Genomic DNA, 26,872 nt, shown 5'->3' on the forward strand with positions numbered 1-26,872 from the left:
AGATTCAGTGCAATCCCTGTCAAAATACCAATGGCATTTTCACAGAAATAGAACAAATAATCCTAAAACTTATTTACAGAATTGTACCCCTGAAACCTATATAATTTTATTAACCAATATCACCCCAATAAATTCAATTTTTAAAAAAATAAAAAATGCTAATATTTATATGGAACCACAAGATACCCCAAACAGCCAAAAAAACAAACAAACAAACAAACAAAAAACCCCAAAAACTTAAGAAAGAAGAACAAAGTTGCTGCCATTATCAAACTCTACTACACGTCTAATGTAATCAAAACAGCATGGTACTGGCAAAAAACAGATACATGAATCAGGAACAAAATAGAGGACCCAGAAATAAACCCACACTTACATGGTCAATTAATCTATGACAAAGGAGGCATAAATATACAATGGAGTAAAGACAGTCTATTCAATAAATGGTTTTGGAAAAATTGAACAAACATATGCAAAACAATGAAATGGATCCCTTTCTTACAACATATACAAGAATAAACTCAAAATGAATTAAAGACTTAAATATATGGCCTAAACCACAAAACTTCAAGGGAAAAAACATAGGCATTAGACTCTTTGACATTGCTCTTAGTAATACTTTTGTATATGTCTGCTCTGACAAGGGAAACAAAATAAAAATAAACAAGTAGGACTACATCAAACTAAAAAGTTTTTGCACAGTGTGAAAACTATTAACAAAATGAGAAGACAACCTACTGAATGAGAAAAGATATTTGCCAATGATACACTTGCTAAGGGGTTAATATCCAAAATTTATTTTAAAAATTGTGCAGTTTAGCAACAAAAAGCCCCTACAATCCTATTTTAAAATGAGCAGAGAACAGAGAGATGGCCTATAAACATATAAAAACATACTCAACATCATAATCATAAAGGAAATACAAATTAAAACCACAATGATATATCATGTCAAACCTGTCATAATAACTATTATTAAAATCAGTAAACCAGCAAATAACAAGTGAAAATATGTTTGTTCTTACTTGTATACAAATTCAGAAACAGTTTTAAAAATCCAAGAAACTAAGAACAATGATTACCTGCAGTGAGGCTAGGTAAAGGGTGGGCCCTGAGCAAATGAGAAACAGGGGTGAGAGGTTATTTTTCTTTTTAAAAAAATTTTGTAAAATTTATTTGTCAATTATAATTGACATACAATATTATATTAGTTTCAGGTGTACCAGATAGTGATGTGGAGAAAAGGGAATCCTCATGTACTCTTCCTAGGAATGTAAACTGATGCAGCCACTATGGAAAATAGTATGAAATTTCCTCAACAAATTTAAAATAGAACTATCATATAATCCAATTCCACTTCTGGGTACATATATGAAGATATCCTAAACATTAATTCAAAAAGATATATGCATCCCTGTGTTCACTGCAGCATTATTTACAATAGCCAAGACATGGAAGCAGCCTAGATGTTCATCAATAGACGAATGGATAAAGACAAATGGAATATGCACAATGGAATATTATTCAGCTATAGAAAGAATGAAATCTTGCCATTTGCAACAACAGGGATGGAACTATAGGGTACTTTGCTAAGTGAAATAAGTCAGACACAGAAAGATAAATACCATATGATTTCACTTATGTGTGGAATCCAAAAAACAAAATAAATAAACAAACAAAATAGAAACAAACTCATAGACAGAGAAAAAAATTGATGGTTGCCAGATGAAACAGCAGTTGCAGGGTTGGGTGAAAAAGACAAAAGGGATTAGGAAGCACAAATTGCCAGTTATAAAAATAGTTATGAGGATGTAAAGTACAGCATAGAAAGTATAGTAATTAATATTGTAATAACTCTGTATGGTGTCAGATGGGTACTACAGTGTATAAGTTATATAAAAGTTTCATCACTATCTTGTACACCTGGAACTAATATAATATTATATGTCAATTGTAAATGACAAATACATTTTACAAAATTTTTAAAAAAAGAAAATTATCCTCTCACTCCTGTTTTTCACTTGCTCAGGGCCCACTCTGTACCTAGCCTCACTGCACGTAATCACTGTTGTTAGTTTCTTGGATTTTTAAAACTGTTTCTGCATTTGTAAACAAGTAAAAACAAACAAATATTTTCATTTCTACCTTTTTACACAATGTTTTTTAAAATTGATTTTTAGAGAGCGAGGATTGGAGAGAGAGAGAGAAACATTGATGTGAAAATGAAACATTGATCCTGGGTACATGCCCCCTACTGGGGGTGGAGCTCAAAATCCAAGCATGTGCCCTGACTGGGATTCAAATTGGCAATCTGTTGGTGCATGGAATGATGCCCAACCAACTGAGCCACACCTTCCAGGACTACACAATGCTTTTTTTAAGGCAGTTGTATTAGTTAGCTAGGTCTGCCATAAAAAACACCACAGACAAGACAGCTTAAACAGAAATTTTTCACACTTCTGGAGGCTGCAAGTTCCAAGATCAAGGTTCTAGCAGGTTATGTTTTTCCTGAAGTCTCCCTGCTTGCAGATGGTCACCTGCTCATTGTGTCCTCATATGGTTGTCTATAGATCTATGTTCTTTGTATTCTAATCTCTTTATGTAGACACCAGTCAGGTTGGATTAGGGCTCACCTTTTTAAGCCTTAATCGTGTTTTAAAAGGCCCTATCTGCAAATGGTCACATTTTGAGTAACTGGGGGGTTAGGACTTCAACATATGCATTGGGGTGGGAGAACACAGTTCAGTCTATAACAAGAGTTCTACATTTTGTTTTGTTCATCTAACAGCCTACCTTAAAGATATTTCCATCTCAGTATACAGAAAGGTTGTTCTTTATTATTATTATTTTTTGAGTTTGGGTGAACCAGATTTTGTTCAGTCACTCCTCTGGTGATAGACACTAGGGTTGTTTCCAATATTTTGCTTCTCTCAACAATGCTGCAGTTGTTAACAGGTGAAATGGCAACAGATGTTAGGCCTTGGTCCTTGAGTTTTGGCTAAGAAAGAATTCAGAGCCAAGACTGAAATACAAGCAAAAGTTTACTTAGAAAGTCATAGAGGTAGAAGGAGTGAGCCATGGAAGAAGTGAGCCAGCTGGGCAATATGAGCTCAGGAAATAATTTACAGCAGCAGAAGAAGAACCTTTGGGGCTTAGGAAAAAGAATGGCAAAGAAAACACGCCTGGCGGGAGGAGAGGGGAAAAAGCATGGGCATGCTCCAGAGAGAGCACAACTAGGGAAAAAAGGGGTGGGAAAAGGTGTGAGCATGTTCAAGGGAGCAAGAGTGTGTGTGGACTTTGAGTCCTTTGTCTCGAGGGTTTTTATCAGGAGGTCTCAGGGATGGATCTCAATAGAATATTCATCAGCTTTCCAGGTGTGTTCTTTAAGGGTCATTGTCTCTACTGATTGTTCAGCACCAGGGCAGCTGGTCCTGATGTCAACCTTGGTGTCGCCACCCGATCTTGCTACTTTTCTGGGCTTGTAGCTGAAACACAACTGATGCCCAGCTGTTACCTCTAGGGCTTATTGCTTAAGAGAGTGGTCATGCAAGGGCTTGTATGGGAATAGTATCTGGCCCTCTTGTTTCTCCTCTAAGGGGGTCTACCACATGACTAGCAACATGCTGGGGAGGAAGGTCAGGGGAGGGTCTGAAGTGCATGAAAGATCAGGCGGTATAAACTGAATCACCATCAATACGCTAGGGGAGGAAAGGTCACCCTGGAGGTGAGGTGCCACCTTATAATTGTCTGTTGCTAGGCACCTGGGGCTTTCCTCCCTGGTGACCGTTCCTACCTGGCCTATCATTCCTATTCAGCTCATGTCTGTCTAACTTCCTACTATACCACAGTGAATAAACTTGAAATGGTTTTATTTTACATGTCAGCAAGAATCTCTGCAGACACTCTCAGAAGTGAAATTGTTGGGTCTAAAGTTTTGTGTATGTTTATCTTGGTACGTATCATCAAATTATACTCCTTCCAATTTAGCAATGTTCCTGCTTCCCCACAGCCTCAGCAATAGTGTACTGCCAGTTTTTTAAAAATTTATCTTTATTGTTGAAATTATTACAGAGTTCCCCTTTTTTCCCCATTGACCCCTTCTACCCCACACCCACCCCCAGCCCCAGGCCTTCACCACACTACTGTCGGTGTTCACGTGTTATGAATATATGCACATAAATTCTTTGGTTAATCTCTACCCACCCACCCACACACCCACCCACCCACCCACTCCCGCCTTCCCTCTGAGATTCATCAGTCTGTTCCATGCTTCTATATCACTGAATCTATTTTGTTCACCAGTTTATAATGTTCTTTAGATTCCACATATAAGTGAGATCATGTGATATTTGCCTTTCTCTGACTGGCTTATTTCGCTTAGCATAATATTCTCCAGGTCCATGCATGCTGTCCCAAAGGGTAAGTAAGAGATCCTTCTTTACAGCTACATAGTATTTCATGGTGTAAATGTCCCACAGCTTTTTTATCCACTCATCTACCGACGGGCACTTGGGCTATTTCCAGGTCTTAGCTATTGTAAATTGTGTTATGAACATAGGGATGCATACATTCTTTCTGAATGGTGTGTCATGATTCTTAGGATATATTCCTAGTCAAGAGCTCTGGTGGGGTTATGCTGCCAATATTTTTGATGCTTGCAAATCAAATAGGTAAAAGATGCTATCTCAGTGAGTTTAAACTTCCATTTTTCTTTTTATGAATGAGGTTAATTTTTTTCACATGTCTAAGAGCCACTGACTTTCTTTTCTATGAACTCTTTTTTCTCTTGAGTTGTAGGATCTTTTCTTAATGACTTCTGGAAGCTCTTTGAAAAATATTAAAATTAGCTTATTGTGTATATGTGTTGGAACTATTTCTTCCTTTTAATCATTTGTCTTTTGACTATGCTCCTGGTGCATCTTGCCAAATCAAAGTTTTTCATAGTCATGGCTTCTGGATTTTGAGAGGACATTAGAAAGGCCTTATTTATGCCAAGATTAAAAATGAATTTTCACACGTACTTATCAAACAGACTATTTTTATCCCCAGTAATTTGAGATGCTTCCTTTCAGATAACAACTTTCCCAAATTATTTGGGTGTATTTCTAGATTTTCTGTTATATTTCATTGGTCTCTCTACTCATGCATCAACGATACACTGTTTTATTGATCAGGGCTTTTAAATTTGTCTTCCTATCTGCGAGGTCTAGGAGCCCTTCCTTATTACTCTTTATTTTCAAAGTTTTCCTGGCAGATATGCTTGCTTTTGATTTTGTTGTGTTTCTTTTCCCCATATGTAAATTAAAAACACTTTATCTAGTTAAAAATAATTATTGGTGTTTTATAGGAATTGCATTAAATTCATAAATTCATTTAGGGAGCATTGACATTATTCTGATATTAAATCTACTTATCCTAGACTATGGTGTTTTTCCCCATGTTCTTCTGTGCCATTTGGTAGTTATACTTTTAATCATATCGATCCTGAATGATTCTTATAAAAGTGTATTACTAGGCATTATATTGTTATTTTTATATGTTTATTTTCCCTATAAGTAACCTTGTACAAAAGAAATCTTTTCTTCCATTATATCTTTTAACTAGTTGTTATTTAAATACATGATAGCTTTTTTTTTTTTCATTTTGATTACTCCTTGTTGATGAATTCTCTTATTCTTTGTGTACTTTAGATGATCCCACCAGCTTTGGACCTGATGCTTAAGTGAGAAATAAACTTCTATTGTGTGAAGACACTGAGATTTTGGGCCTGTTATTGCAGCATTTCCTGGCTATCTTGACAGATGTGATTTTTTTTTAAAAAAGATGCCCAATACACTATTAGGGTAAAATTTTGTAGGAGCAGTGGAATGGAAGCAAGAATTCAAACAGAAAAAGGAACAACGAAATTTCATACTGTTACAGAACTTATTCATGTACTTTTAAAATGAACAATAGTGGCAATCAAATCACCATGATCTCTACATTCCAGTAGATGTTTCAAAGAATGACATCCAGTTTTATTTAAAACTCTCTGTATTTACAGTGTTCCAGAAATCACGTCCTTTGCAACTACCTTAACTTGCACTGAAATCTTATAGATGCTAAGTAGAGTCTTTAGGAATGGTATGGGGTGTTCCTCAAGAACAAGTTGTTCTCTGCTCCATCAGGGCAAGCTAGACTGCCTGGGCTCTTTCTGATAAATACAGGTTCACAGGGTTGTCCTTTCTCTTGGCCCTAGCCAGATGACTTATCCCAGCCTGCACCACAGGACTTCTCCACCTCCCTTCAAGGAAGACCCATTGGTTCTGAGCTCAGGCAGGGAACTTGTAGTACTTGTAGTACTATTAATGCTACAGAGACAGTGAGAACAGTTCTGAAAGTCAATAAAAGGTCACTGCCATCAATCCAGTGTCAACAGGAGTCTCCAATTCAGGGTGCAGTAAAAGGACAGGCTTAATTCAGGTGAAAAAGAAAATGCAGCCTCCAGCAGAAATGGAAAGCACACTCCCACGAACAGACAGGAGGCTGGCTGTTTGTACCTGCCCTAATCCTTGATTGGTTCATTGTTATGCAGTCCAAATTTGCCCTCTATTGATCCAAATTGCACTGTCCTGATTGATCCTTATGGAGCCACTGCATTGGGGTAAAGATGCAAATAAGGATATATCTGTGCACCTCCAATTGGACAGGCAAGTCTCAGCCAATTGGTCAAAACAGGATTCCAGGAACTCCTTTATAAGATTGGACTCAGAAGACAGGAATGTAGTGCAGGAGGCTTGGCAGCTTAGTTTCTGACTTTTCCTGACATGCAGGTGCATGGGAGACCTCTGTAAATAATGGCTGCTAGACTCTGGTTATGACTTTGGAGCTCAGTTAACCAGTTTTTTGACATGTATATTCCTTCCTGGGGTCAACATGGGAAAGCTAAAAGCCAGAACTTCCCCTTTAAGAGCAAACACTCTGAAGTCAGAAACGAGTTTGAATCTTGGGTCAGCTTCCTAGTAGTTGTGTGTTGAGCAAGTTTGTCAGCCTCTTTGTGTCTGAATTTCTTCATTTGTAAAATGATTTATTATGTGTATTAAATGACTTAATGAATGCAGAACATTGAAAAGTGTCTGGGAGAGTGAGTGCCGTGTCGACACTGGTAGCCACTGCGTGGTACTTCTGCTTCATGGCTGAAGCATGCTCTTGGCGAGGTAGCATATACCCCTACCCTCACCACCGCTAAATCAGCCCTGGCTACAGGAGTTAGGCCTGGTGCTCAGCTCTCTAGAGCATCACAGCCAGGAGTGGGTCACCCACCAGCATCGCCCCTTGGCATGTTTACATGAAGGTTCTTCCAGGGCAGAGGCTATCTTTAAATACAAAATCAAATACATTTTCTCATACCATTGTAATTAACCTAGTTATTAATAACAGGAAAGGAGCCAAGTTAAGGCCAAATATCATGGGCATATTCTTTGTTCAGCTTTGCCAGGAAGCTGCAGTTTAACACTCCGCTGGTCTATTCCCTGCAGGTCCATGGGGGAAGGGACTGAACAGGTGGAGCATAGCCAGGGCCCAGTAAAGTCTGAGTGTAATAGGGAAGGTGTTTATCTGTCAGTCACACCTGGGAACAGATCATTGGCCAAAGTAGGTGTCTCGGCTGCAAGCACGGGAAGATTTGTGATAGTTAATCCCCTAAACAAAAAAGTCCATTCTTTTGCCGCCCCTGCATCCACCTACATGGCTAACGGCCTGTGGACCCCACACAGTGGACTGCAACTAGGCTGATGCTATATCAGGCCCAACTTCACCATGGAAACTTTAGACTCTTGTGCTGGCTTTGCTTCTAGCTCTACTGAATCCCCAGCTTCCCGTCTTTCAAAACTGAATTAAAGGAAATGGGACTTTGGAAACTTGGAGATGTAATTCCACTCAAGTAAAAATCACTCATCCCTCCCACGCGAGTCTCAGAAAATTATTTTTCTCTAAATATAAGGACCCCAGCACTCAACAGGAAGAGGGATACCCCACTTCCACTGATGATAATAAAATGTTAATAAACCGGTACAATTACGTTCCAATATGTTCTTTCCATAATGCATCAGTAGGAGCAGCAAAAAAGGCTTGAGGAAAAACATTCCATATGAGCGCTTGAAAAGGGAAACAGAAACCACCCCGCTGGCGCCATGGGCCTCTGGCTAAGCGCCTTTCAAACCATCTGGATGCTGGGAGGGTCGCCACAACACTCCTTCATTTCCGTCTCTCGCAGAGGCACCAGGCGCCGCTTCGACGCCCAAGGGAACTTGCACGTCACCTCCCCAGCCCGGAAGGTGCAGTGGATTGACGTGCTCCGCACCCCAGCCTGGGCGCGCTCCAAGCGGAAGTCAGAGGTCCGGGCTGCGCAGCTTCAGTGGGGAAGCGGGGTTTTGGAGAGGGGGGCCGGGCCTAGGGGGCCCCAGAGACCCGACAGCGAGGCTCAACCCACGCGACGAAGTAGGCCTCCGCGGCGCTCTCTGCTTGCGGAGCCCCAACGTCAAGCCAGTCCCGAGCAGACGTGTACTCGTCCTCCAGGCCTAGAAGGCCACCGCTGCGCGGTGAGTGCGGCGAGCGTCCCACTCGCTAGGCGCTGCTGCCCGCCGGAAGTGCGGTGCTTTATGCAGCCCGCTTGGGGCGGTACCGAGGTCGAGCCCCTCACTCTGGTCCTTCCGCGCCCCGGAAGGAATCCGCTGCGCTTTGTTCCGCTGGGCCAAGCTGGGCGGTGTTGGGTACGGGGTCCTGGGACGCGGAACCTGGTAGGGGAGCGGGGCGCGGGCAGGTGCGTTGTGGGTCGCGGGAGCTGCTGCGTAGGTGGAGACTTTGCACAAGAATGTTCTCTGGGTCTCTTTAAGGTCTGAGTTAGATCAGATTAGGAAATTGGATGAAAAATGGGGAAGCATCGGGTTTTTGTTTCTGTAACTTAGGTTTAGATTCTTATGATTTTAATAATTTCATATATGTAAACTACTCTCTTTGCCTGACAGAAACCTAGTGTTTGCCCTCCAGCTGGATGAAAGGCTTTTAATGTTTTCTTCAGAAAGGGCATTTCGTGGCTCAGTCTGGGTTAACTTTGAAAAGGAGTGGTGGAGTTTTACAACCTGTCTACAAACAGGGTATTTCTCCTTTATAGTGTAAGTGGGCACTCAATGGGTTGTATAAGTTAATGCTTAATTAAAGTCATACATAAAAATATTTTGGAATGTCTTGGCATGCAAGAAAAATTTTTAAATGAAAAGGTTTGTCTAGTTTCCACTCCTTAAATTTTCAAGTCACCTTTGTGTTTGTAATTTAAGGTTACTTTCCCAAATAGTATATGAAAAACTAGATTAAAAGTTTCTGTATTTGGCAATAATAGGGGCGCATTTTTAAACTTTGGTAGGTATAGAAGTAGTGGATTATTTTTGCATTGACAGCCAAGAATTGAACAATTCAAAGCTATTTTTTCTAATGTTGAAGCTACTGTGGTACACATTGTGAAATTTTTTTGTCTCTCTTAAGCTACGCGGGCTCCCAACGAGTGTTTGCCTACATTACATGTGTTTAGTCCTGGTGTGGTCTGGTAGAGGTCCCTGAAGGCTTTAAGAGTTGGAGACAGCCTGCTTCCTTGGGTTCTGCTTGGTGTTTTTTGTGTAGTGGTTGCTAGAAATGCTGAGCTGGTAGCGCCCCCCTCTTCCTGCCTCTGCTTTTCAGAATAGTGGATTGGGCTCTGTGTGTAGAGCAAGTGCTTGCTACCCATGAGGAGGGAGGAAGCATTATCTGCTGCAGTTGGTACCCATGCCATCCTATCAGGTCCTCCTGTATTTGTTAGGATTTTCAGTTATTCCACTCTACAACTGCGTTTCAGATCATTTCCATTTTAAGGTTAGAGAGAATTGCAATGCCAAAATTATTTGAATTTTCAAACATTGGGACAATGAGTAAGTAGTGTAATGCTACAGAAGTAGAGGATTAGAATTGGAAAAAAAACTTAAGTACCCTTAAAAATATTATTTTAACTTTTTATAGGTTTTGTAGTTTAAAGGGAAATTTTTGTGTACCAAACTTGTCTTATATAAACATCTTCTTTTCGTGGATCAGTTAACAATTTAAAAATGCAGTCAGTATATGTGTTCAACTCTATACCATTGAAGTTTCTCCAATTGTTCTATGCAGAAATACATGAATTTATCCCAATAGATTGCAAACCTTGGTAGTGAAGGTAAAGTTTGTGGGAATTGAGAATTTTCTCCTATTACATGCTCTTGATGATGTCATAACGTCACTGAGAATTTCCAGTGTTGATTGTACAAAGGGGTATCGTATCTTGTATATTAGTGTCTCATAGGTAGAATTTAAGCCCCTTAAGATTAGTTTTGTTGACATGAAATACTAATATATAAGGCCTTTAAAATTTTATAATTACTATTTTGTGGGGGAACTTTATTTAGGTCATATCATGTTTTGAAACTAGAGAAAATAGTACAGTGATGGGTTTTAAATATACTTTTCCTGTGGTTATTATTGGATTTTCAAATTGAAGACTTTTTACTGTCATCTCTTTTAAAGGTAAACCTGAGGTTTTTCTTCTGATGCAGGTATCAAACCACTCATAGGAATTCTGACAGTTGAGTCATTACAAATGGGAAACTTAAAAAAAAGAAAAAGTGATATCCTCTGGATCCAGCCTCAGATTTGGGATTCTTGGTCCATACCAACCAAATCAGACTGGGAAATTGAGGGTTTCTGAGTAGCCAAAGGCACTAGAATTCCAGACAGAGTAGTGATGGTGTGTTTTTTCCTTACATTTTCATTATGCAAATTTCAAAGTATAACAATCCAGTATACAGCCACATACCCAACATCTCAGTGCAACAATTATTAGCATTTTGTTGTAGTTTTTTTAATTACTATAGGCATCATATCATTTTTATTCTTATGTGTGTTAGTATGTATTTCTAGGGGAAAAAAGACCTTTATTAACCGAAATACTATTATCACACCCAACAAAATTCACAATTATTTAATGCCATTTGATACCTAGTGCATATTCAGTTGTGTCCCAAAATCTTTAACATACCATTTTACAGTTTTTTCCAATGTAAATCAGGATACAAACAAAATCCACTTATGGCCTTTATGTCTAAATATGTTTTAATCTAGAACTGTCCTCCCCACTCCTCCACCTTTTTTCAGACCATTGACATACTGAAGAAACTGGGTCATTTGCCCTCTAGAAAGCCCACCTTTTGGGTTTGTCTGATTGCTTCATGGTATTGTTAGGCATATTCCTCCAACTCCTGTCTTTTCCTGTAAACCAGAAGTTATGGAACGGTTCCGTTAGATTCAGATTTTAATGTTTTTGTAGCAGTACACCTTAGATAATGCAGAGTAATGTCATCACATTAAGATGGACATAACATTAACTACTTTGACTTTTAGTGATGTTAAGATTGGTCAGTGGGTTCAGCTTTCATATTCACTAACCAATAAATAGATGTATTTCATCAATTATGAATTAGATTTTAAAATGTCTCATCATATTTATTACTATGAAAAGTCCTATATTTTCTGTTGGATAGTTCTTTTATTCAGGAACATTCAGAAGATATTTATGAGCCACCTCTGTGCCAAACACTGTGCAGGGAGACAGGGCCAAATAAGTTATTTTCCCTCCCCTTGAAGCACACAATATTGGGAGGGAATCTCTTTTTAAAAAAAAAAAATTTTTTTTAATTGAGAGAGAGAAATCGGTTGCCTCCCCAACAAGCCCCCCAAACATGCTCCTAGAACATGCCCCGACCCCACAACCTGGGTATGTGCCCTGACTGGAAATCAAACCACAACCTTTCGATGTATGAGATGACACTCCAACCAACTGAGCCACACTGGCCAGGGAGAGAAACTCATTTGATCAAGTAACTTAAGGTGCTGTTTGACGTGTTCATAGACCTTATTTTTGTATTACCCAATGCAAGCCCTTTTGTTGAATTGGAGAGGGAACTGCAACATTTCTTTCATCAATTCTGTTACCATGTTTTCTTACCTATAATTTTTATTTATTTATTTTTAAACATATCTTTATTAATTTCAGAGAGAGGAAGGAAGAGAGAGAAACATCAATGATTAGAGAGTCATTGATTGGCTGCCTCCTGCACACCCCTGAATGGGGATTGAACCCACAACCTGGGCATATGCCCTGACTGGAAATCAAACCATGATCTCCTGGATCCTAGGTCAATGCTCAACCGCTGAGCCATGCCCAGCTGGGTCTTACCTATAATTTTTAATTCACTATGACTTTTTAATCACTTTAGGAAATATTTATCATTAGCTTCTGGGAAGTAAAAGTGTTTTCAGGAAAGGTAACCTCTGGGTGGTTTGGAATTAATGGTATTTAGAATTCAAATGCAATTCTATAAATTTTTTAGTGGTGAGTGTAGAGTATATTTTTATTATTGGTTAAACTATAAGTCAGGTCATTTTGGAAGGAGAGCCTTGTGGTGTTCAGTGCTTTGAGTTGTTTGCAATTGTTTGCCATTATGCATAACATTTGTGTACAAGTTTTCGTGTGATTGTATATTTGCACTCCTCTTGAGCAATTTTCACTTAGGAATGGAATTGCCAGGTCATCTGGTAACTTGTTTTTAACTGCCATGCTATTCATGAGCTTTATTGCCTGCCAGGTGACATCTCCTACTCAGTTCCACATTTAAGAGTTTCTACATGATGGTTCTAACTTAACCTTTGTCTCTATATCATCTGCTGATTCCCTACATATAGCCTAAGCGCCGAATGAGACTTGTTGCCCAGTATTCCTAAAGTGCATCTTGCATTTTCTCATTTCCATGACTTTTTGAGATCTTACCTGCTGTTTAGAGCTGATTGGAAATACCTCCTCTGTAATCAAGTTTTCCCTGACCATTCCTCCCCCACTCAACCCTCACTTTATTCTTTTATGGCTTTTAACACTCTATGCCTTGTATCACCATTATTTGTGTCTTGTCTTATAGACCTGTGTTGTCCAATACAATAGCCATCACCTACTGGTGACTGTTTAATTAAAACTTAAATTTAAGCTAAGATGTAGTTCCTTAGATGTGCTGGCCGCATTTGAAGTGTTCAGTAGCCATTAGTGGCTACTATATGTGGACAGAGCAGACACATTTCCATCTTCACAGAAAGTTCTATTGGACAGCACTTTTCTATTTTGTAAACTCAGAACAGGGACTGTGACTTGATTTTTTGTTTTCTCTATGGCCTTTGCCTAGTGCTTTGCTTGTCTTGAATTCAATTAAGGAAATATAATTAGATCCTGGAACAGAATAGAGAAATCATTTTGAGAAATACTCAATTCTTGAGAGATGATAGTTGAACCAGAAAGCTAGATGAAATATGTGAGGGACTCCACAATTCTTATGTTGTAAATCTACCAAGAATGGGTTAAAAGTGCAGGATAATAGGGATTGGCAGTTGCCAATTTGGTTATTCTTAAACTATGGGGTAAAAATTCACAATTGATTCTCCTGCTTACTTGTTATATACCTTCCTATCCTTGTTTTCTCTGTAGTCTGTTTGTAGGCCTGTGCTGTTCAATGTGGTATCCCCTAGCCACATGTGAGTAAATTGAAATTGAAATTTAGTAAAAGTAAAATAATCATATCTTATACTAGCCACATTTTTGGGGTGCCCAATAGTTCCTTTTAGCTAATGGCTATCACGTTGGACAGCACAGAGAGAGAATATCTGCCTTGTTGCAGAAAGTCTTCTGGATAGCATGGATCTAGACTTATTTTTTTCTTAGCTCTAGTTGTAGATGTCATGGAAAATTTGGCATCTGCCTTTGGTTTAGAAGTTTAAATAAATTAGACAGTTATTCAGGTAGTGAATGTCCCAGTCACCGATGTCCCCAGTTTATTCCTAATTTGGATTAGAACTTGTTACAAAGGTTAAGGATGTGACTGATTATATTTTTTGTGTGTATTGAACTGCTTGGTTGTGAAAATTCTAAAGGAGTCACGTGAGCTGAAAATTTGAAGTGGTTTGTTTTTGTATTTTGTCTTTGTAATGGAATTTGATATCTAGAGTTTTGAGGTGCATGTTTTTTTAGATAGCCAGCAGGTAGTTGCACCTGTTTTGTGCCAGACATTGTTACTGGTGCTGGAGGTACTGCAGTAAATAGGTCCAAGTCCCCTGTTCCCTACCTGCATGGGGCTACATTCTAGTTGGGGGTGTAGTGGAGAAGGCTGAACAATGCATGTGCATTTTATGTGTTTTTATTTTTTAAATAGACCTTATTTTTTAGAGCAGTTTTAGGATCACAGCAAAATTAAGCAGAAAGTACAGAGAATTCCTGTGTACTACCATTTGCCCACTCCTCCCCCTTCCCCTTCCCGCTTCCCATGGTATTTTTATTGTTAAATGTAAGGTTGCCTTAATCCTTACTACCACATAAATCAGTGAGTGGTTAGATGAGAATACTGAAGAGTCTTAATTAAGCTCACACTTTAAAAATACATTGGGTAATAAAATTCAGACTGGCTTGCTGGAGATATTAAAGATAATCATTTTTGGGGGGAGGGTGTAAAATCATGATTGTAGATGTGCAAGTTCTTGAACTTTTTAGGAAAAAATATTATGAACGATAGAACACTGAATGGGTAATAGAGTTGCTGTACCGTAGCTAATTTGTCTTTTTTAGGAAATATATGTATATTTAACAGAAGGTATTTAAGAAATAAGAAAAGTGCAAAAAGAATACTAAACCCACCCCATCTAAAGACAGTTATTCTTTATTTTTATTTCCTCCCAGACTTTTTTCTGTTTGTGCTGGGGGTGCCATGCCTATACGTCTAGGTACAAATTTAAGATCATGCTGCATAATGCAATATTGTCCCCTTCTGTTTTTCACTTAACATTTTTAAAAGCAGCTGCATGAGCCCTAGCCAGTTTTGCTCAGTGGTTAGAGTGTTGGCCGGAGGACTGCAGGGTCCTTTGGCCAAAGGCACATACCTTGGTTTCAGGCTCCCCTGGATCAGGGTGTGTGCTGGAGGCAACCAATTGATTCACATCGATATCTGTATCTCCCTCTCTTTCTCTCTCTCTCCCCCATCCACCCACTTCTACTCTCCCTGAAAAGCAATGGAAAAATATCCTCCAGTAAGGATTAAAAAAAATTTTTTTTAAATATAAGCAACTGTATGATATTTCATGTTGTGGGTAGATCTGTTTTACTTAACTATTCTTTTCTGTTATAAGGACATTTAGGTTATTTACAGATTTGTTTTCACTCTTTTAAGCAGGGACATAGAGAATACTTTTTTTCCTTAGCTTGTGATGAACTGAAGCAGTTGTAAAGAAAGTTTACAGTGTCCTGGTGGGTACCTGTGAGGACTTTGCTGTTGATTTTCTGTTCACTGTGGGTTGGCAGCAGCATGAGATACCTTGTTTATGTAAAGGAGAGGAAGGACTCTTACTACCTGCTTTTTTGAGACTGATGCTGGAGGAAAACCTGAGAACAATAGTGTTTGACTAAATCACTTATTTTTTCTTTTTAGTTCTTAAAGTCATGAATCCTGTTTATAGTCCTGGTTCTTCTGGGGTTCCCTTTGCAAATGCCAAAGGGATTGGTTATCCAGGTAAGCAAGTACAATTTTGTTTTCATTATTGAACTTTGAATTTAAACACTGGTGAATTTCCATGTCACTAAGAATGCTTTCAGTTGAAAACCCAGCACAAAGTGGCTTAGTTAAGGAAGAAAATGCATTGGCTCATGGAACTGAAAAATCAGGATACTGGAAAATCGAGAGCTCTGGTGACTCCTGTGGTTTGGACTAGGATCTAGTTTCTCTGCCTCCTGGGCTCAGCATTACTTCCTCAGTATTAGCTCAGTGTTTGTCACAGGTCATACTTCTCCCCATTGTGGTTGCTCTGTTTTTAGTTTTTACTATCTGTCCCTTGGCTAGCAGCCTTTTTATCTCTGACTTACAGGGAGGCCCCATGGGCATTGTTATTCCCTGTTCAAACCAGTAGTGTGCTTTGTTCTAATTAGTCTCAGCTCCCATCCGTGGGCCACATGCCCACCATTATTATTATTATTTTAAAATTTATCTGTATTGAAAGTATTACAGATATCCCCTTTTCTCTGCATTGACCCCTTCGACCCCGCACCTACTCCCCACCTCAGGGCTTCACCACACTATTGTCTGTGTCCCTGGGTTATGCATATATGCATATAAATTCTTTGCTTAATCTCTCCCCACCTACCCACCACCACCTTCCCTCTGAGATTCGGCAGTCTGTTCCATGCTTCTCTTCACTGAGTCTGTTTTGTTCATCAGTTTATTATGTTCTTTACATTCCACATATAAGTGAGATCTTATGATATTTGTCTTTCTCTGCCTAGCTTGTTTTGTTTAGCATAATACTCTCCGGACCCATCCATAATGTCCCAAAGGGTAAGAGATCCTTCTTCTTTGCAGTTACATAGTATTCCGTGGTCTAAATGTCCCACAGCTTTTTTATCCACTCATCTACTGATGGGCACTTGGGCTGTTTCCAGATCTTAGCTATTGTAAATTGTGCTGCTACGAACATAGGGATGCGTATATTCTTTCTGATTAGTGTTTCGGGATTCTTAGGATATATTCCTAGTAGTGCGATCATTGGATCAAAAGGCAGTTCGATTTTTAATATTTTGAGGAACCTTCAGACGGTTTTCCATAGTGGCTGTACCAGTCTGCATTACCACCAGCAGTGTACCAGTATTCTCCTTTCTCTACATCCTTGCCAGCACATGTCGTTTGTTGAGTTGTTGATGTTAGCCTTTCTGACAGGTGTGAAGTGATAGCTCATTATGGTTTTAATTTGCATCTCTCTGATGATTAGTGATGTTGAGCATTTTCTCATATGTCTCTTGTCCATCTGTATGTCCTCTTTGGAGAAGTGTCTATTTGGGTCCTTTGCCCATTTTTTAATTGGATTATTTGTCTTATTCCTGTTGAGTTGTATGAGATCTTTGTATACTTTGGAAATTAGCCCCTTATCAGATACATCCTTGGCAAATATGTTCTCCCATACCATGGGATTCCTTTGTATTTTGAGAATGATTTCTTTTGCTATGCAGAAGCTTTTTAGTTTGATGTAGTCCCATTTGTTTATTTTTTCCTTTGTTTCTCTTGCCCTATGAGATGCATCAGTGAAGGTTCTGCTGCTTGAGATGTCTGTGATATAACTGCCTGTTTTCTTCCAGGATTTTTATGGTTTCTTGACTTACATTTAAGGGTTTTTTTAATCCACTTTGAATTTATTCTAGTATATAGAGTAAGTTGGTGGCCTAGTTTCATTTTTTTGCATGTACCTGTCCAATTTTCCCAGCACCATTTCTTGAAGAGACTGTCTTTACTCCATTGTATGCTTTTGCCTCCTTTGCAAGTATTAATTGACAATAATGGCATAGGTCGATTTCTGAGGTCTCTGTTCTTTTCCATTGATTTATATGTCTGTTGTTGTACCAGTATCAGGCTGTTTTGATTACAATGGCTTTGCAGTATAGTTTGATATCCAGTAAAGTGATCCTACCAACTCTGTTCTTCTTTCTCAAGATTGCTGTGGCTATTTGGGGTCTTAGTTGGTTCCATATAAATTTTTGGAATATTTGTTCTAGCTCTGTGAAGTATGCTGTTGGTATTTTAATAGGGATTGCATTGAATCTATAGATTCCTTTAGGTAGTATAGACATTTTAATTATGTTAATTCTTCTAATCCATGAACACTATATATTCTTCCACTTGTTTATATGTTCCTCTGTCTCTTTTTGCAATGTCCTGTAGTTTTCCAAGTACAGGTCTTTTACCTCCTTGGTTAAGTTTATTCCTAGGTATGTTAATTTTTTTGTTGCAATGGTAAATGAGATTGTTTTTTTAGTTTCTCTTTCTGAGAGTTCATTATTGGTATATAAAAGGCCATCGATTTCTGGGTGTTAATTTTGTATTCTGCTACTTTGCTGAGTTCATTTTTTAAATCTGGTAGTTTTTTGGTGGTCTTTAGGGTTTTCTATATACGATATCATATCATTTGCCAATAATGACAATTTTACTTCCTCCTTTCCAATTTGGATACCTTTCATGTTTTCTTCTTGTCTGATTGCTGTGACAAGGAATTCCAGTACAATGTTGAATAAGAGTGGTGAAAGCGAACAACCCTTGTTCTTGTTTTTAAGGGAAATGGTTTTAGTTTTTGGCATTGAGTATGATGTTGGCTGTAGATTTCCCTCTATTCCCACTTTGCTGAGAGTTTTTATCGAAAATGGGTGGTGGATTTTGTCCAGTGCTTTTTCTGCATCTTTTGATATGATCATATGATTTTTGTTTTTCATATTGTTTATGTGATGTATTGCATTTATTGATTTGCAGATATTATACCAGCCTTGCATCCCTGGAAGAAATCCCACTTGGTCGTGTTGTACGATCTTCTTAATGTATTGCTGGATCTGGTTTGCTAGTTTTCTGTTCAGATTCTTTGCATGTATATTCATCAGGGATACTGGCCTGTAATTTTCTTTCTTTATAGTGTCTTTATCTGGTTTTGGGATTAGGATGATGCTGGCCTCATAAAAAGAGTTTGGGAGTTTTCCCTCCTCTGAATTTTCTGGAATAGTTTGAGGACAATAGGTATTAATTCTTCTTTGACTGTTTGGTAAAACTTGCCTGTAAATCCATTTAGTCCCAGACTTTTGTTTGCTGGGAGTTTTTTGATTACTGCTTCAATTTCATTAATTGTTATTGGCCTATTCAAATTTTCTCATTCTTCCTGATTCAACTTTAGAAGATTGTATGTTTCTAGGAATTTGTCTATTTCACCCATGTTGTCCAGTTTGTTGGCATATAGTTGCTCATAGTGTTTTCTTACAATCCTTTGTATTTCTGTTGGGGCAGTTGTTATTTCACCTCTTTAGTTTCTGATTTTATTTATTTGGGTCCTCTCTCTTTGTTTCTTAGTGAGTCTGGCTGAAGGTACATCAATCTACTTATCTTTTCAAACAACCAGATTTTGGTTTCATTGATCTTTTGTATTTTTTTTTTAGTCTCTATGTCTTTTTTTTTTTAATATATCTTTATTGATTTCAGAGAGAGGAAAGGAGAGGGAGAGAGAGACAGAAACATCAATGATGAGAGAGTCATTGATCAAGCCTGCAACCGGGCATGTGCCCTGACTGGGAATCGAACCCCGACCGCCTGAATCCTAGGTCGATACTCAACCACTGAGCCACACCCGGCCGGGCTCTATGTCTTTAATTTCTGCTCTGATCTTTATTTATTTCCTTCCTTCTACTTCCCAGGGCTTTTCTTGCTGTTCTCTTTCTAATTCTTTTAGTTATTGTGTTAGATGGTTTATTAGAGGTTTTTCTTGTTTCTGAAGATATGCCTATAATGCTGTGAAATTTCCTCTCAGGATTGCTTTCATTGTGTCCCATAGATTTTGAGTTGTGTGTTCGTTTTCTTTTGTTTCCAGGAGGTTTTTGATGTCTTCCTTGACCTCCTTGGTAACCCATTCATTGTTTAATAACATGCTATTTAGCCTTAATGTGTTTGAATATTTTTGAGTTTTTTATAGTGGTTAATTTCTAGTTTCATGCTATTGTGATCCAATAAGATGCTTGATATTATTTCAGTCTTCTTGTAGAGACGTGTTTTGTGTCCTAACATGTGGTTTATCTTTAAGAATGTTCCATGTGCACTTGAGAAGAATGTATATTCTGCTGCTTTGAGGTCAAATGTTCTGTATACATCAATTAAATTCATTAGCTCTAGAGTGTGTGTCAGTTAAGGTCTCTGTTTCTTTGTTGATTTTTTGTCTAGATGATCTATCCAGTGATGACAGTGCGGTGCTAAAGTCTCCTACTATGATTGTGTTGCTGTTGATCTCACCATTAAAGTTCACCAAAATTTTTTTTATATATATAAGTGCTCCTCTGTTGGGTACATATATGTTTATAAGGGTTATTTCCTCCCGTTGGATGGATCCCTTTAGTATTATGTAATGACCTCCTCTGTCTCTTATTATGGTCTTTATTTTGAAGTCTATTTTGTCAGAAAAAAGTATTGCTATCCTAGCTATTTTTTCATTTTCATTTTCATGGAATATTTTTTTCCATCCCTTCACTTTCAGTTTTTCTGAATCTTTTGTTCTGAGGTCTGTTTCTTGTAGACCACATATATAGGGGTTGTTTTCTTATCCATTCAGCTTCCCTATGACTTTTGATTTAAGCATTTAATCCATTTACAATTAAGCTTATTATTGATATGTACTTGTTTAATGCCATTTTCCCCCTTTATGCCTATATGCCTTACTCTCTATATTTCTTCTTAAAGCAGCCCTTTTAGCATTTCTTCAATGCTTATTTGGTGGTTCTGAACTCCTTTAGCCTTTTTTTTTATGGGACACTCTTTATTTCACCATCAATTTTTTTAAAAAAATATATCTTTATTGATTTCAGAGAGAGGAAGGGAGAGAGAGAGACAGACAGAAACATCAATGATGAGAGAGTCATTGGGAATCGAGCCCACAACCCAGGCATGTTTCCTGACCGGGAATCGAACCTGGATCTTCTGGATCCTAGGTCTATGCTCAACCGCTGAGCCACGCCCGGCTGGGCTCCACTGTCAATTTTGAATGACAGCTTTGCTGGATAGAGCAGTCTTGGTTGCAGGGTCTTGCTTTTCATTACTTTGAGAGCTTCATGCCAATCCCTTCTGGCCTGAAGTCTGTCTGTTGAGAAATCTGCTGACAGCCTTATGGGGGTTCCCTTATATGTCACTGATAGTCTCTCTCTTGTGACATTAGGATTCTCTCTTTTTCCTTAACATTTGCCATTTTAATTATGATATGTCTTGGTGTGCATCTCTTTCAGTTCATCTTGATTGGGACTCTCTGTGCGTCCTGAACTTATGTAGCTTTTTCTTCTACCAGGCTACAGAAGTTTTCTGCGATTATTTCTTCAAACAAGTTCTCTATCCCTTGCTTACTTTCTTCTTCCACCCCTATGATGTGGATGTTGTTACGTTTCATGTTGTCCCAGAATTCCCTTAAACTATCCTTGTTCTTAATTCATTTTTCTTTTTGTTGCTCTGTTTGGGTATTTTTTTCTACCTTGTCTTCCAAATCACTGATTTTATCCTCTGCCTCGTCCAGCCTACTTTTAATTCCTTGCAGTGTGTTCTTGATGTCAGTTATGGTATTTTTTATTTCCAACTGGTTTTTATTTAGAGTTTCTATCTCCTTCACATTGATGTAGTTGTCATTAAGTTTTTCGTAGTTCCACTAAGTTGTTTGAGCATCCTTATAAGCATTATTTTGAACGCTGTGTCTGAGAAATTGAGTGCTTCTCTTTCATTTAGTTCTTTTTCTGGGGATTTTTCCTTTTCTTTCATTTGGGGGTTGTTTCTTTTTCATCCTATTTTAGTTGTTTCTTTGCTTTTGTTCCTATGTATAAGATAGAACTACTATAACTCCCAGTCTCTGTGGGGTGGCCTTATGTAGTAAGTGTCCTGTGGGACAAGGTGGTAAAGTCTCCTTGAACTCCTGAGCTGAATGCTTTAGTAATGTCCCTTGTGTGAGTTATGCGGACCCTCCTGTTGTATTTGGGACCTAATTGTTGTTGGCTCGTTTGTGGATGGGATCGACTTTCACCCCACAGAATTGAGCTTAGCAGGATGGAGCCAGCTGGAGATGGGAGTGCAAATCCAATCCTCCCTTTAAATGGAGTGACACAAGATCTCAGACCTCGAGTGGGGAGCTAGCTTTTTGCCTTCTAGCTTAGTGGTGTCATAAACCCTGAGGGGAGGCTCTGAGGGGATCTTGCCAGATGCCCTGGCTCTGGGATATGTCCCCTTTCTCCTGTGTGTCTTCCTCTGCAGGGATGTGTAGGCAGAGCTTGGAGGAAGAGAACAAGGCTGCCCCCCCATCCACTTGGGGTGTCACCTTTCCTTGGAAGGAGTGAGAGAGAGCTGTTTGCTTCCTTCTCTCTTTGCAGTGCTCTGCCACAGGCCCTGTTGGAGTGCTCTGAGTCAGGTCCAGTGTCCAAGCTCTGCTTTATGCCCCGTTCCCCCAGTGGATATGAGATCATGAGGGCATTGCCAGCAGAATCTGGGAATGCTCATCTAATCCACCCTTTGACTGAGGTGGTGAGGGTCCTTAGCCCTCAAGAGGGGAAGGTAGGTCCTTTCCTTTAATCTCCATGCCAGAGCTCTGGAAGGGAAGCTCCAAGGGGGACACATCAGATTTCACAGTTCTGATTTGTTACCTCTTTACCATGTGAGATTGCACCTGCAGGACAGTGGAGGCAGGGCTTAGAGATTAGATCAAGGCTGCCCCCTCTACTTGGGGTAGCACTGGCTCTTGTGGGGGGTGGGAGAGAGCTTTTCACCCCCTCTCTCCTTGCAGCCCCCTTGGAGACGCCCTGATGTAGTAGTCCTCCAAGGGGGTAGCTCCAGATGCCTCGGTTCTGACCTGCAGTTCCTTTCCTCTTTTAGTTTGCACTTGGCTGGTGGTGCAGACAGGCTTTGGGAATGCAAATCCAGGTCGCCCCTTGTTGGGGGCGCTCAAGAAGGGAGCTAGGTGCTTGCCCTACAGCTCAGGGGTACCCCACCAGAGCCCTGGAAGGGAGGCTTCTAAGGGACATACCAGGTTTCACAGTTTTGATTTGTGACCCCTTTTCCCAGCAAGTCTGCTCCTGCAGTATAGAGTAGATGGGGTTTGGAGTGATAGCACAAGGCTGCCCCCTCTGCTTCGTGTTACAACAGCTCTTGTGGGAAGAGTAGAGAGCTTTTCACCCCCCTCTATCCCTGCAGCTCACTGCCAGAGGCCCTGGTGAAGGCCTCTGAGGAGGGGGGGCCTCCAAAGTCCCAGCTCTGGTTTGCTCTTTGCTCCAGCTGTGGATCTGCTCTTGGCTTGTTGTGCTGGTAGGTTTTGGAATGCAAATCCAGGCTTTGGGAATGCAAATTTAGGCATCCCTTTGTTGGGGGTGGTGCAGGATCTTGGCAGGTTAGTTAACTGTTGGCTTTCTAGCTTTGTAGCACCTGGCCAAAGATGTGAAGGGATGTTTGCAAGTGCATACCTCCCCCTCATTCCACAGCTGCCTATAGCCTGAGACACTGCCCAGGGATCCTTCTTTGGGGATTGTGCCTGCCTACCCCATGGGAGGGGGGGAATACTGGCTATTATTCCCCAGCCACTCAGTTCAATGTTCGCCTAAAGCTGTCTATAGTTTCTCCAGAGGAAAAAGCACTGTTCAGGTCTCTTTTGGGTACAGCCTACAGTTCTTTATGCCAGACTCAATCTTGGCAGGGTGGTGTCACCAGCATTTGGAGGATAGGGTTAGTGCACTTTCTTCAGCTGGTACTATAAGAATAGAAGTGCTGGACCCTGGGAGATGGTGTCTGGGGACTTTGTAGGATGTTGGTTCTGGACTGGGTCCTCAGAAGCCTGCCTTCCCAATCTCCAGCACTATCCCACCATGATCTCCTTTTGGCTTCTGTATGCCGAGTCTTGTTCCCTCCACCAGAGCCCTGGGTGAGTGCCTGAGAGCTAGTCCCTGTGAAGTGGCCTTTATGGAGAATGCCCTGGATTCAGGCAGACTCCCTCCCCTTCCCAGTGGGCCAATTCCCCATTTAGTTTTTGCTGCCAAATGTTATGCAGGCTCTTCTTTCAGGCCCTGGTGTTCTGGGTTTGGGGTCCTGGTGTGGAATTGAGACACCTTTTTCCTCTGGGGGTGCTTTTATAGCCACAATATTTCTCCCTCTAAAGCTGCTGCCCTAGGGTGCAGGGACCAACCCTTTCTGCTTCTCTGCCTTTCTTACTAGTCTCTGTGTAGCTTCTGTTTTTCAATCCTTGGATATACTACTCCTGTTCCGGTGTCTTTTTGTTGTTAATTCAGGTTAATTGCTGTAAGTTTTAACTGTATCTCTGGTTTGGCACCAGGATCAGGTGTATTTTGCTTTCATCTATTCAGCCACCATCTTCAACTCCTGCCCACCCTTATTTGAGTCAACTAGTCAAACATGGGATGTGAGGGAGGGAAGAAGCAAAATTTGGGGGAATAGGAGTGGGTTGGTAAAAAATGGCAAATGAGGCCCTGGCTGGATAGCTCAGTTGGTTAAAGTGTCATCCTGATGTGCTAAAGTTGCAGGTTTGATCCTCAGGGTACATACGAGGATCAACCAGTAAATGCATAAATAAGTAGAACAACAAATTGATGTGTCCTTCTCTCTCAAATTAAATAATTTTTTAAAAAAGCAAATGGTTGTCTTAATTGTTGACTTTGAACAAGGAGTAATTATTTGTAATGTTACAGTTTCATTTTGGGTTTTGATAATATGTTGGAACAAATAACCTTAAAATTTTGTTGGTTAAAGAAAAACTAGAAAATTGAATAAAACATGTAAAAATAAATGTAACTGAACTTGCAAGAATGTAAGAAAAATATCTTCAGGTAAATATTGAAGTGATATAAAAGCCAGTCCATTTTGCTATTGAGCTAATGTTGTGTCTGTCCTTGGGGCATTTACTATTTGTGGGCTTAAATAACTCAACGTGGGGACAGAAAGTGAGGCCTTAGGCCCTTGTGAGGCTGGGAGTTGGAGTGGGAGCTCTCATCAATGTGGTTCCTCCGAGGGTGATACTCCCTGTGAAGAGGTAGACTGAAGCAATTCATTCACTGGCCCAGAAGGAAATTAGTTTTTGCTTGGGCTGTGGGAAGGGGGAAATCTTTCCTAAGAATATGTAACATAAAAAATAGTTTTTAGCCTGCAATATTCCCTGGAACACCTGACAGCAGCAAATGTAGAATTGCTATAGAGGCATTTGTTCTCAAACCAGGTTATGAGGTTTTTCCACATACTTCTGTCTGTTAACAGTGCAAAATTATTGGTGTACACTCAGTCCTCACTGGTGAAGAGTTTGTACACTTTCCTGCAGTGGCCCCCAGTTCCCTCTCCTTTCTGAGCCTGTCAGCAGACCCAAGTTTGAAGCGGCAACACTGACATTTGGAAAATTTTACCAGATAGTGGGTTAGGACTGCAGCTGCATTAAAGGCTCTCCGCCTCTCCCGAACCCCAGGAACAGGAATAACACTTTTGGGGGGAAAACTAAGTCAATGGCTACAACGCTTGGCTATGTAGCTGATTGCCTTTGAGGTTATTTTTAAAGTTTTGAGTTGTACAGCACTTGATTCTTTTGCTCCATTGTGGAAACACCTCTTCATAATGATTGCTTCAGAGTTACGAGTGTTACAGGATTCAACTAATGAAACTACTGCTCATTCGGATGCTGGCAGTGAACTCGAAGAAACAGAGGCCAAAGGAAAAGGAAAAAGGGGTCATCCTGGCAAGTTTCCATCTATAAATAAGAAACCTCAAAAATCTCCGGGATAGAACAATAGAATTGAAGCTGGAGTTAGAATTAAAGCCGTGGAAGAGCTAATGGGCACCTTAACTGAATGGTTAAGGGGAGCCTGTCACATTATTTGAAGTGGTGAAACTGGGAGAAAGTGCAGTGCAGTACTCGTGGATTACTGGATTGAATCATATAAACAAGACAGAGACATCACACTTCTGAATTTAATCAACTTTTTTATGCAGTGTTAAGGATATTGAAGCACTGTGAAAATAAACATGTTTTGAAATATGCAGAATGCAGAAATCGTCAGAAAAATTACTGAAGAATTTGATGAGGACGGGGTGATTATTTCCTTACCATGCCTGGACCTCAGTGGAAAAAAATTTGTGAACTTCATTGGAGTTTTGATTTGACAGTATTAATACATCATAATTTATGATGAGTATATGATGAACACAGTAATCTCCCTTTTGACTGGTTTGTCAGACTCCCAGATCAGAGCTTTTAGCCATACAAGCACCCTTGCTGCCATGAAGCTCCTGACTGCTTTGGTGAATGTTGCCTTAAACCTCAGAACTCATTAGGATAATACCCAGAGACAATATGAAGCTGAAAGAAAAAAAAGGATTGGAAAAAGAGCCAATGAAAGGTTAGAGGTACTACTTTAGAAATGCAAGGGGGGTACAGGAAAATTAGGATGAAATTGAAAACATGATGAGCTCTATTTTTAAGGGTATGTTTCTTCATAGATACTGTGATGCTATTGCTGAGATTAGAGTCATCTGTATTGAAGAAATTGTAGTATGAAAGAAAATGTATAGCGATGCCTTCCTAAATGACAGTTACCTAAAATATGTTGGTTGGACTCTTCACGACAGGCAAGGAGAAAACAGGCTGAATTTTTTAAAGCTCTAGAGTCTCTATGCCAATAGAGAATTATTCCCCAAATTGGAGTTATTCACAGACCAATTCAAGGATTGCATTGTATCAGTGACACTTGATAAGGAATACTATGTTGCTGTGGCAGCTATTCGATTGGTTACTCTGTTATTTCATAGAAGTAAAGAAGCTCTTTCTGAGAAAGACTGTGAAAATGTTTGCCACTTGGTGGACTTAGCACATTGCCCTGTTGCTATGGCAGCTGGAGAATCCTTCACAGAAAGCTGTTCAGCAGACATGACCCACAAGCAGAGAAGCATTAGCGAAGAGAAGGGGAAAAAACTGTCCAAATGAGAATCTCATTATGATGCTGTTTTTTTTCTTTCTTGAAAGCTTTCATGTTACTCTGTGATCTTTTGTTGATTTTTAGCCACTAATTAATGACAGGTGGTAGGGAGGGCCTTCAGCCTTTGGTGTTTAATCCAGATACTGGACTCCAGTCTGAACTCCTTAGTTTTGTGATGAATCATGTTTTCATTGACAAAGAAGAGAAGAACCAGAGCATGGAGAGTGATGAAGAAGATGAAACAAATAAAATTGG

The 26,872-nt window shown here is 39.7% G+C and overlaps 1 protein-coding gene across 17 annotated transcripts in view; it reads left to right on the forward strand.

Annotated features, from left to right (window-relative positions):
• The first annotated feature begins 5,775 nt into the window (after window positions 1–5,775).
• FAM168B (family with sequence similarity 168 member B) overlaps window positions 5,776–26,872 on the forward strand; it is a 69,406-nt gene continuing 48,309 nt past the window's right edge. For 2 of the 17 annotated variants that reach the window (XM_081129477.1, XM_081129488.1), the window contains exons 1-2: window positions 8,706–8,777; window positions 15,555–15,635. In XM_081129477.1, coding sequence (XP_080985603.1) covers window positions 15,566–15,635 — 70 coding nt within the window. In that variant the 5' untranslated portion in view covers window positions 8,706–8,777; window positions 15,555–15,565. Of the gene's footprint in view, window positions 8,580–8,675; window positions 8,801–9,042; window positions 9,153–15,554; window positions 15,636–16,402; window positions 16,455–26,872 lie in introns of those variants that run through there. The other 15 variants (XM_081129487.1, XM_081129481.1, XM_081129485.1 and 12 more) reach the window with 14 other exon arrangements.

The sequence above is a fragment of the Miniopterus schreibersii genome (assembly GCF_964146895.1).
Source record: "Miniopterus schreibersii genome assembly, chromosome: 2".
Classification (NCBI taxonomy): domain Eukaryota; kingdom Metazoa; phylum Chordata; class Mammalia; order Chiroptera; family Miniopteridae; genus Miniopterus; species Miniopterus schreibersii.